This window comes from Mya arenaria, chromosome 14, assembly GCF_026914265.1.
Source record: "Mya arenaria isolate MELC-2E11 chromosome 14, ASM2691426v1".
NCBI lineage: Eukaryota > Metazoa > Mollusca > Bivalvia > Myida > Myidae > Mya > Mya arenaria.
Window position 1 is genome coordinate 6420915 of NC_069135.1, and position 12910 is coordinate 6433824.

The window sequence follows — 12910 nt, forward strand, 5'->3', positions numbered from 1 at the left end:
CAGATTTCATTCTTTATTTCCAAAGAGTATACTGACCAGCAGATACATACATTTTACATACAAGTATGCAACAAAAGATACATCATGGCAAGAGTGTGGAGTATTAAAAAAATGTAGTATAAAAACAAACATTTTGAAATATAAGAAAATGACAAAAAGCTAACAAACAATAAGACATAAGTGAGCAAATACTCGAACACTCCAGTAAATGCTAAAATCTGTGTTGGTCATTATCCTCAAACAATAAAAACACTACAGTATGAAACAGGACATGACAATGTCGTTTTTATGCTAAAGTCTTGTTTGGTCAATATCCTCAAGCCATTAACACTACAGTATGAATTGTGACATGATCATGTTGGTTTATACTTATGTCATCGTTGGTCATTATCCTCAAACAGTAAACACTACAGTAGGAATCGGGACATACATGTACTATATATGAATCGGGACATACATGTACTATATATGAATCGGGACATACATGTACTATATATGAATCGGGACATGATCATGTTGGTTTATTTTAAAATCTCCTTTGGTCATTATCCTCATACAAAAAACACTACAGTATGAATCGGGACATGAGTATGTCGGTTTGTGCTTATATCTTCTTTGATCATTATTCTCATACTATAAACACTACAGTATCAATCGGAACATAAATGTATATGAATTGGAACATGATCATGTCAGTTAATTTTAAAATCTTCTTTAGTCATTATTCTCATACAATAAACACTACAGTATGAATCGGGACATCTACTTAGGTCATTATTCTTGTACAATAAACACTACAGTATGAATCGGGACATCTACTTAGGTCATTATTCTCATACAATAAACACTACAGTATGAATCGGGACATCTACTTAGGTCATTATTCTTGTACAATAAACACTACAGTATGAATCGGGACATGAGTACGTCGGTTTGTGCTAAAGTCTACTTTGGTAATTATCCACATAAAATAAACACTACAGTAAGAATCGGGACATGATCATGTCAGGAATGTCAATACAATCATATCCTGAGTTCAAGGAATAAAATTGTATGGTAAAATTGGACATACCTGTGTTATGTAGATTAACAATGAATCATTTCAAACAATACAATATATCATCCTTGTGAAACAAACAATTGAATTTTATTAGTTTATTGCGGCAGAGTTTGGAACTCGTGGAGTGTCCAAGTGTCTATATTTTTTTTAAATTTTGGCAGTACGTCAGACCACAACATGCTGTTCATGGAAGACAGTAGAAATTAACACTATTTTAGATCTTTTGGTATTCATGTCAGTTTCTTCAATCTTAATAAAGTTCAGAACTTTACTAAGTTCTGATTAGATAAAAAAAAAAACATTAATAAATCAATACTTTTGTTTTCTCTATGACATTAAATTTCATCTTAAAATGCTGGATTCCTGGATTTAGACTTTAAGACCCCTAACACTTGTAACTTGGTAGTGTGGTGGACTCCTTTCCCAAAATTGTTGGTGTTTTACACTGATTGTGGTAATGCTGACAAAAATAATTCTTTTTAAATAGATGGAAAGTATTAAGAATATAATCATTAAATATTATCATTAAAATTCTTTTTCAAGTTTTGGGTTTCACTTTTAAGTTTCTTCCATTTTGTTGGGTTCTTTCTAAAATACAACACCCCACCGAACACAATACCTAGCATAACTGAAATGGAGACCACCAGTGCTACAATAAGTACAGTATGGCTGTGTGATTTTGCCACATACACTCCACCTGAGCTGGCTTTAAAATGAGCAAAATCTCCATCGATATTGGAATGTACTTTGGTCCAGGTGGTGAAACCATTTTTGGAGGAAGTATGGTACATGCCAACATTGCTAGCATCGCCATCGATCTTCAGTGACACAGTCATGTATTTCTCCGCTTGAGCAAGTTTAGATTCGGGATACAACACTAAGAAATCACTGGCAAAGTCTTCTCCAGCCTAGAAATTTGGAAAAAGCATCTTGAGATATGATTTTAATCCTAAACTAAACAGTGGGAAAAATATCAAAATTTAAGATCTATACCTTCACACTTTGAAACTTTTATACAAGGGTCATCCATGCTGCTGATTCTGACCCCAATGGCTATTAAAGCTACCATGCACTACACATTTTGAGTAAAAATAACTTTCCTACAAATATAAACTTTAACGAAGTAAATTATGGTTATTAATGCAGTTTTGTAAATTTGCCTGGAATTTGTATCAAACAGCAGTGACCTTGACACCTTTCTGACCTAGACCACAGCTCCAGCAGTGTTATTTGTAAAAGCCCCAACAAAACAGTAACACAAATTGCGCTTTAAGCTACTCTGCTGTAAAAACTTACCTGGAGATTATTTCTAGCAGCTGTGACCTTGACCCCTCCCTGACCTCTAGGCCACACCTCTAACCTCATCATGTGAAGCCCATCGAACACACCTTCATCAATGTGAACTGTACCAAGGCTGAAACATGATTTTATTTCTGAATCAATGGCCTTAGAAATTAATGTGCATGTATTTCTGATAGTAATCAAAGTATTGAAAGAAACAATGTATGCTTTGTGCTCTTTTAGTATACGTTGGGATTTAAATTATGAAATCTTTAGGTATACAACTTATAGTAGCTTATTTGTTGAAATCAGATTCTTGGTAATCTCTTCGCGACATTATGCTGCATACATTAATAAAATAAAATGAAACATCACAATAAAATGCTATTTTTAATGGGACTGACAATATGATATTATAATGCTATGTAAATAAAGCTCACCCATGTGGCAACACAATGTCCCCTCCAAGTGTCCCTACAGCATTCTCCGTAAATGCCATATCGGTGACCATGATGCGGGCCTTCTGGTCACGATTACTGAAGTCATTATTCCTTGTGGACACATAGTGGTACGTTCCTAGCTGTGTTACCTTCCTTGGACCAAGGTCAAAGTATGGAGATGCTTTGTTCAAGTCCTTGTCAAGCTCACCATTTCCTGAGGTATAAATTTCAATTTATCGGTACTTAAAAACCTACAGTTTCTCCTGTGGGCTGTTCCAGTAAAACATATATTCCATGGGGTAAGACAATTATTTAAATAGTATATGGGAGGGTGTCTTTTTTCACTTATTGGACCCCAAAAGGGTAAATTTGTTTCTGTACGGGGGTGGTTTATTGTTTTAAGTGCCTTCCCCCCCCCCGAGGGTTATGTTCAAATGAAATAACCCTGTAAGAAAGTTGTATATTGAAATATCTTCACCATGAACACTATAGACAACCTAAATTGAATTCTTAAGAGATTTCCTTCATATCATCCTTTGCTTATTTTAGAGAAATGTCATGTAACTATATAGAATATGAATCATCATTATCTTACTATGATTCTTTCATATACTGTCAATTATGACTTGTATCTGCTCATAGAACTATTGTCAAGATAAAGGCAAACAAAGTTTAACTATGCAATTACCAGGATCAAGGAAAGCTAGTTTCAGCAGATCCTCCTGTGACAGACCCAGGAACTGTGATTGGCTGATGTTGGCTGGGTAGTTGTTGCCATAGTGACCATGTGTGAGGGCAGGGCCATACTGCACACCGGTTCCCTCCGGGTAGTTCTTGTCACGTAGACTTAAGGCATTATTGCGATCAGTGCCCTTCTGTCCTTGACCATCGTTATTCTGGGGATTAGTGTCTGCTCCATTCCATCTGCAGACATAAATGTATTTTGATTTTAACATTCTTTCAGTTTTGATAATGAAGTTCTGCAAAGTATGGTATTGGTAATGAATATGAAAATATAAATTTATAACTATGACTTTTCTTCACTACTTATTTGATATGGACCTTGTAATTATCTTCATGTACTTGTATATTAAACTAATTATGTATGACTAACTTTTTCCATCATTTCCAAAATTTGATGACAGATATTAAGTACAGTTAGTAAGTACCGTATCACCACACTAATAATTTGTTCTACATTTGTACTTACTGGAAGTGTACAAAGTCTCCTTGTGGTATCTCCAGAACATTTGGGACAAAGTCATACTCTACCGCTGGATACACCTGCACTATATTGCCCCGCTTGCCACGAACATTCACATTGTGTATATTGACCCCTGCAAGTTCAGCAGAACGCTTCTTGATGGAAAACACATGGGACCTGTAACAAGGAGTCAGTTTTGTCTAATCCTTACATGTATTTTCATTATTCAAAATCACACTTTGGTATACTGTTTTAATTTAGCTTAAATGATAACTATTAAACTGGTTAATGCGACACCCTATTTCTTAAACAGAAACCAGAACTGGTGTCCATTATGCCAGGCCATGAGAATGTGGTCTTGTGGGGCTTGAGCACAGGCGCATTTACCTGAGACGTGGTTACCTTGACCATCACACTCTTATTAACATGTTCTTGCTTTTATATGCAAAGAGAGGCTAGTTTTTTGTAATTAACAGCCTTTAGTTTCATCAAGTTTTTTTTCTATACCATAAAACGTTTGAAATCACTGCATCAAGAAAATGAATAATACCCTACTGTTTACAAGATTCCAGTACACATAATTTTCAAATCATTTATGAAATATAAGCTTGACAGCCGGCAAGTCTTCAGCAACCAGCTGCATGCACTTTACCTATCTTGAAATGTTCTTCCAAACTGTGACGTATCAATTGCGAGCTGAAATGCGAAATCTCCCTCATCAAAAATCTTAACATTAGGGTTTCCATTGAACACATAACCACGGCCTTGAGCCTGTTCAGAGTTCTGAAAGCCATATTTTTGTGAGAGGTCGAGTTTCGTGGCTTCTCCAGGTTTGTCTGAGTTCTTGCTGGCATCGGTACTCCAGCCATCGTAGTCTTTGGTAGATATGTTGTATCTGAATAGGTAATTTAATATGACGGTGCTGTATAAAAGTGTGTAAAACATTATTATATCGTTATGCATATATGTCTTTTCATTTTTACTAACTGTCTAAGAATTAATTAGATCAATATTAAATGGTATTACTTTGGTTATGGAAAAGCATCTATAAGAACATACTTTAAAATTCAATTCTGCTATTATTTATTAAATAGTAAAACCGGCAGTTCACCTCCTTTATTTGTTATATACCTGATCCGGAGTACACATTTCTCCTCATCAATATTTGGCAACGTCCAGTTGAATCTGTTAGGGTTGCCATCAAGACCATTCCCCAGGTGGTTGTCACGTGTAAACTGGGTCTCTCGACATTCAGGTGCAGGTAACCCATGGGCAGGGAGCTCCTTCCATTCTCCACGGACACCATTTGGGTCATTAGGAGGGTATGTGAATGACTGAAAGTATACACAGGAAATCAAGATGCTGTTTCAATAAAGTTTAATTTACTCTCATAAATATCAATCAAGTTTTAGTATCGTGAAATAAGCAATCTATACACTGGGCTGTTTGTTTAAAACTTTGTAAATTTTCAAGGTAAACTATTTATAGATGTGCATATATATTTAAACAAGAGCTCCACATAGCTATCCCCAATGCCCGTATGTTCTTATAAGGGTATAACTTGACACATATTGAAACAAAAGTTATGGGCATTGCTACACATGATCACATTATCACCAGTAACATGCATACAAAGTGTATGTGAACATTATGAATGGCTATTAAGTAATGACCATGTTATATCTTTTGGTTTATATTTTCAAATTATCTAGGACATTACTTAATTATTAAAGCCAGTGTTATTAAAGCCGGACTTGCTGTAAACGTGCTTATTGTATCTGGCAACCTGTGTGCCAGGTTTTTGCATAATGATGCCAGAGCCAGAAACAGGTGCAGCTCACCTTTAATTATCATTATTAATAGGATGTACATGCATTACAACAAGCTCACAGCCAACTGTTTCTAGACACTGAACATAGAAGGTTACACTTTCCCCATGACTCAGAAAAAAAAGCCCAGTACATGCCTACAATATGACCTTCAGCATGCTAAAATACTATCAAACCAAATACATTTACAATTTATCAGTTCTTATCTCCCCACCTCACATTCCTCCTTGTTATTGGGTATGTACGGCACATTGTTCTTGTACATCTCCTGTAGTTTATCTGTCTGGAACATGCACTGCCAGCGGGACTTCACATTCGCGCTCTCAGACTTGTAGAACTGACATCGGTCTACATTGTTGGTCAATATTGCAATATCCTGGAAGAAGATAATTCAGGTCCAAGTATAGAGGCTAACTAGTATGTTTAATTTAAATCTAGCACTACCATTAGAACATGGCAAGCACATACTCTGCCTTGTAGAACCCCTACATGTCCACATTGTTCATTAACACCAAAATGTCACGTGACAAAAAGGGTGATGGTTTATAAAACTTGATTAGTTCACTGCAGTAAGTCCAAATTCAACAGAATTACATTCTTGTTAAAAGGTAAGTATCAAAAGTCATTCACAATTTGGATATCTATAATAAATACATTTGGTGTTAAAATTAAATGCAAAAAAATGAATAAAATATGTCCCTAGGTGCAGTATCTAGAACAATTTGGTTACACACTGGCAATGAAATCAGGGTCAAACCTCCAATATCTACCATTTAGGTATAGTTTGGCCCAAAAAAAACAGGTCACTGTTGGAACTAATGTTAAACACATGTGTATGTCAGCATCAATAGCTATTGCCCCTAATCCTGTATGATCATTGGTACTGAAGCCAATAACTACCTTCCAAGGAGAGGTGTGCCAGTATGGATAGTAGTCTCGTTCCTCTGTACACTCGTAACCATAGCGATTGTTACGCCCGTTGTTGTCCTGGCGAGTGCTAACTGCTGTCTTTCTGTTCCCATTCATATTCTATATATGAAGATGAATGCAAATAAAAAACTCTAAAATCATTATTTATTTTGGTGTATTTTACCAATGAAGCAAAGTGTAAAATTCACACCACAAATATTTATAAAAAATATCAGTAAATTCATAATTTCCAAAGTTTTAAATCAGAGCTGAGATTAATTTTCAAACAACTGAAATACTAAAACAAAGCAAATTAACAGTATTAAAACCTGGTCAGCAGTAAACAGCCCCATGTTTCGTTGCCTCATTAAGCATTGTGCGTAGTAATCGAAGTCCTCGTGCATCCCATACTGGGTGTCTGTATTGCAGTCTTTGTTGGCACAATCAGCAGGGTTCAGCTTGATTGTACTGAAACAGGAAAGAAACCACAACTAATTAGGATGAGATACAAAATCAGTCTAAGCTGGTTTCCAGTACAAAGCATTTACTAAGAAAAAGAAGTTTGTAGTTCAAGAATTGTTAGGATATAGTAAAGAGAATTTGCATTATTAAGATAACTACTGTGAAAAATGCTTTTTCCTGAATCATTAAAAAATAATAATTATTACTAATAATACTAAAACTGCATTGCTTGTTGTATCTAATTATATCTTTTGTAAAATGGAGTACAATTGCTTATTCACCAAGCAAATGGTAAGTAAATAAAAATGGGTTATATCAACCTTAATTGAAGAAGGTATGCATGTTAAATAAACTTGTGTTCTGTTCTTTTTCTTTAATCAAACATATTTTTAAACTGCATCTTTCTCATCAGAAAATTATATTGTTCTTACTATTGCAAAATTTCAAAACATATACATATCAGTTTTTATTAAAATATAATTTGGTATGTGTTTACATGAATGTAAAAGAAACAGCCTGATCAGTTTCAAATCAAACAATTTAAAATACTCTACCCTTAAACCAATTTAAGTGTGCTGGTATCTTATTTCATCACTTAAAAATACATATGAAAAATGAGAGGGAAAGTGAGTTACTGCTATGACATTGCATTTTTATTGCATCTGTTTGACACAATTTTTACCAGTTATACAAAACATGTTATATGCTTTCAGTGACATAAAATTGATATTTCACTGTTTTAAACAGTGAAAATATAAAATTGATATTTTTCACTGCTTTGAAATTTTAGCCCGCTCTCAGTTCCAAATCAAACGTCAGCGCACATAGGACTGGGAAACAATTTCAACAATGTCATTTCTGAAATGATGTTACAGGCCCATACAAATTGAAGCTTTCTACTACAAAAGTGTAACTAAATGACTTTTAACTCCATTTTGAAGGCATATAATGCAAAGAAAAATTGTTTGTTTCAGTTTAAGATAGCATTATTTTTCACTTGGTGAACACCAAAAGGTAATATATCTTTTGATGCTCATTCGGAGCAATATATTACGATCTTACACTGAAGGAACAATTATCCTCTATGTATTGCCACCTGTCTAAATGTTGTGGAGTAAGAAACCTATGATAAAATCAAATTTTCTAATTGGTCAGGTTAAACTGTCATAAAACAAGCTAAATATTTGTGAGAGTGATTTAGTGTAACAGGTGTCCGCCCCTCTACAAAAAGATTCTGGGTTCAAGTCAAACTAGAGGGACGTCTCTTACCTCTCATATTGTCAAGTACACTTTATTGAATCTCCCATATCCTCAATGGACACCCATTACTGTTTTCTACACAGGAAACTGACTCAATCGTGATTCAATCGTGATTCATATCAGCTTTAAACAGCTGTCTTCACAGTTAAGCTAAAATTAACTGGTATAAACTAAATCAGGAAGTGGGCCAGATATTTATAGGACCTCCTACATAAGATATCAAAGGGGAAAAAAAAAGAAGCAGGGTGCGCTGACACCTATTGCCAGGAATTTACTGGAATACTGGTTCATTTTAAAATACCTTCTATGGGAATCAAAAGAAAAAGGACACCCCCTCTCCACGGTTCCTGACTTACTCTGTTGTGGTACCATCCCGGACATTTGGACCACACATGTACTGTAGCACCAACTCACAATTGTTGTTCTCATTAGAACATGAATGCTGATTGGTCCTGGAATGTAATAAAATTAAAAAGTAATGATTTGTGGTGTTAAGCAATAAGTGGACAAAGTGTTTCTATCATATTAGACAAATAAACCATGCATTCACACGGATGTGAATTATTTAACTGTACATCAAAATTTCAAGTTGTCATTAAGCTTCAATTAGTTTTCATGAGAAGCGGTCATAAGTGCGTCATTTAACTAACCACTTTCTAAAAGGAGAGTAATTTTCCCATGGCTTAATTTAAATCTTACAAATGATACTGACTAATAATAATAATGTCTATTAATATCTAGATATATATGGCTAGTTTATAAGAAAGTTGACTTCAAATAAAAATATGATTTGATTAAATTCTTGACAGTCTTTTGACCAGTAAGAACTAATACTGGCATTTGATATCCCTCAAATCTATTTCATTATTGCAAATAGCTCTAATATTCAAAATATCAGGTGAGCTTAAAACTTCATTCAAAGAACCATTGAATGTAAATGATTTCAATCCTAAGAAGGCTTTGACTGATGAAGTGACATATTATATTGACGGCTGTTACAAGAGGACATAGAGCACAGATGTTGCCGGGTGTTACAGATCATTGTTTGAGAAATGTTAGGTATGAATCATAGTTCAAGCTGCAGTCTGATGTAATTATTTTAAACAACACTGATGCAGAATAATCTCATAAATGAATCAAGTTAAACATAGCGTAATCAACATTTTAGCGTATACGTATCTGAAACTGGGGTAACCGCCTTTAACTCATCACTATCTATGACAAAACATCATACGATTCTTGTATGTTGAAAAACTTGGTACTGGGTCAGAGTGTGTCAATTTATGGCCTGTTTTGGTCACATACCATTCTATCTGTAGTTTTGAGCCAGCATAGTAACTCATGGGCTGTGGTCCAACATTATAGCCCCCTCGATTATTGTTCTGAGAATCGAACAGCCTGAAATAAATAAGCATTAAAAATCTAATTTAGCCAATCAATTGTTCCGAATCAATTTAAGGTTAAAACTTTTTATTGTTTGGTACATTGAAATAGTGTGCTAGCAATTTTACATGAACATTTTAATTCTTTATGCAAAACAGCCAAATTGAAATAAGTATTTTTACACTCAGGCCTATATTTTTTGATTCTATGTTTAAAAAAAAAACAACAGGATCCACAACTATCATAGAAGGGATTTTTTTTTATTTGAATACAGCATTTTATTTTATTGTCAGAGAAGGAGTTGCCTATAATATATAATACAAGTAAAGACAACTGAATTGTACTGAAATGTTTTGGACAAAAATCAAAAATACTTTTCAAACACAGAATTTTTTACAACAGGAACACAAGAGGATACCACATATCCTTGTCAGAATTTCAAAGATTACCATTAGGCATAAATTCAAAAACATTTTACTTTCTAGTCCGAGTAAAGTGACTTGCATAGCATGCAAGTATAAATTTTTATTATTTTATGTGTGAACCAAATTTCATATCAAATATTTATAATCTTCCCAGTGTTTCAGTTACAACCAATTACAAAGCTGAATTTTTGTACAATGCAGACAGCAATGACGTCAACACCAAAGTTGACAATTATTCTATTTCTCTGGCCTCACATGGGCACATCCAGAGTTTAAGACAAACTGCAAATTTTGTTCTCTCAATTCCACCCATGAAGCAGGGACATTTGTCAGAATCCCTGGGGTCGATGGTGTTCCAGGCATCAAAAACCAGTTGAAAAATATAATTTGGCTAGCCACATCCGTGACCAGGTGGCGGTCTCACAGAGACTGTTAAAATCACCAACTGTATAACATCCCATTTATGCCCACTGCCCCAAATGGGGGAAAACATCGATCGATAGATAGATGCATAATTTTTTAACCTTTTGTCGTTTTTCCTGTTCCTGGTATTTTCATTAAGTCGATCATTGGATCCTCTGAAAAATAAGACGATATTGAATGGTTCTTGATTTACACTTACATTTTGTACAACAATCACATTCGGATCCAGAGCTTTTAAAACAACTCTTAGAAAACATTCATAAATAACATAATTACATATAACCTTACAATGTTGCATGTCCAACATTTCAAATGTATGATAAATGAATATAAATGTTATCAATGAATAGCTACCAGTCTGTACCCAGCAAACATTCAACATCACCTTAAGGTCAGACTCCAAGGTGGGATTTTGGTGGGTTTTGCAAAGTGGTCTGACGTCAAAACCTGACGTCGCAATCACGACCATTTTTGATGAAAATCCATTTCCATAAATGTTATATTTAGATTTATTTTTTCTTTATTAAGCGATTTAAAACAATGTAATAAATTTTCCCCTACTGTTACCCTAGTGGACTTGATACACAGTGCCAAACACACAGGTGCAGGCTTCATGCCTAACCCACGTGTTAAAGCTCAGAGAAACTTTAAAATTAATTATAGTGCCTTTTAACATGTATGAAAATATTTATAAAAGTAACTTATTTGCAGTTTTAATATTTGTTTTCGTCAATTACTTTATTTGATTATATTCAATCTAACTAAAATGAAAAATCAAATAAATTAATTTAAATCAAGGACGGTAATAAATATGTTTAAGGAAAAAGACTTTCACCAACTGTAGGATATCAGTCCTATTGCATTTTTGGTATTGATCTAAATAAATGTTTAGAAAATATATAACCGTAAGATATGGGACTTTATTTTCCGATCCATTCAAATGCATTCATTACGTATTCAATATCTATTAAAGGCACATGAATTTCTAGAAAAAAAAAACATTAATAGTTTAAAAAGTATTTAAGTTTTAGTGGGGTGCGCATCCATGCCGGTAAAGTCAAGAAAAATGATAAAACCGACACATTAACCACTAGGCCACCAGAACTTATACAAAATTTATGGATATTTTTACCTCTTAATACAATGATTAAGGTTCATCATGTGATATCAGTCAACCAATCACGCTTTAAAAAAAGCCATTATTACCGTTGATGGAAATTGTGGCCTTAAAAGACGATATTTGAGCAAATATATCAACATTTGCTGACGGGTTCCAGCTTCTGGTATATCAGTTTCAACACTCCTAATGATTTGCCACACTTCATTTCGTAATATAAAAAATGGTGCATATTTTTTTTTTATAATAAAAATGCAGGTTATATGATACTCCCAATATTTCCTTTCTGGTTATGGAACACCAAATGTATTTTGCATTGTTAATCTACAAATTACATGTATTAAGTGCCTTTCAATTTTATGGAAACCATATATTAGATGAAAATTCATTAGGACAGGCACCAGAGGAATATCCCATGATGAGACGAAGTCGTAATTCAACATCGCATAGCAATGGGATTTTGGTCAGCCATGTCATGACCAAAATCTAGCTACAATAATGAGCGATCAGGGATACTTTTTTAATTATTTTGACATTTCTTATGTATCCCTGTAACACTACAACTCTCTACCATTTAACACCGGGCAAAAGAATATTATAGTTTAATATTATGCATCTTGAATAATATTGACAAAATTGTTCAATATACCCGACAGTGATCTAAACTGAATTTAATTTGCCAGAAAAGTCACTTTTTTTCACATAAATATATTCTGGGTCACAAATATCATTTTTTACATGTACACAAGCTGTCAGATTTGTCCCAGATTTACAGATATCAGGATACTTGATAAACAATCGACACAAGTGTCTTACGATATCTGTACATGTTTTTTGGCATAATGATATAAATAAATAAATGTTTAATAGTAGGCAATAATATTTTCGTAGAAATTTGAATTTATAACAGAGATAATTTCAAAACAAGGATAATTTCAAAACTGTGGCCACGATGATTCTCTTTGCAAGGACCATTCGCTACTTTTTGCTTTAATGGTGGACGTTTGGATGACGAGTCCGCCAATTTTAGTAAAAAAAGCGTCAAAAGACTCGTTGGCGGCCATTTAGGTGGACTAGACAAGAATCCCACGTCCAGCGATGTCCTACCAGAGATGTC

General features: G+C 34.2%; 1 protein-coding gene across 1 annotated transcript in view; it reads right to left on the minus strand.

The window, feature by feature from the left end:
- The window catches only part of LOC128218539 (protein DD3-3-like), a 13459-nt gene continuing 549 nt past the window's right edge, over positions 1-12910 (minus strand). The window contains exons 2-14 of the mRNA XM_052926227.1: positions 10778-10831; positions 9751-9843; positions 8802-8897; positions 7053-7191; positions 6715-6843; positions 6029-6190; positions 5117-5319; positions 4638-4880; positions 3992-4162; positions 3470-3705; positions 2782-2995; positions 2357-2474; positions 1-1968 (exon numbers count right to left, since the gene is read on the minus strand). Of these exons, the coding sequence (XP_052782187.1) occupies positions 1573-1968; positions 2357-2474; positions 2782-2995; positions 3470-3705; positions 3992-4162; positions 4638-4880; positions 5117-5319; positions 6029-6190; positions 6715-6843; positions 7053-7191; positions 8802-8897; positions 9751-9843; positions 10778-10831 (2254 nt within the window). The 3' untranslated portion in view covers positions 1-1572. The remainder of the gene's footprint in view (positions 1969-2356; positions 2475-2781; positions 2996-3469; positions 3706-3991; positions 4163-4637; positions 4881-5116; positions 5320-6028; positions 6191-6714; positions 6844-7052; positions 7192-8801; positions 8898-9750; positions 9844-10777; positions 10832-12910) is intronic.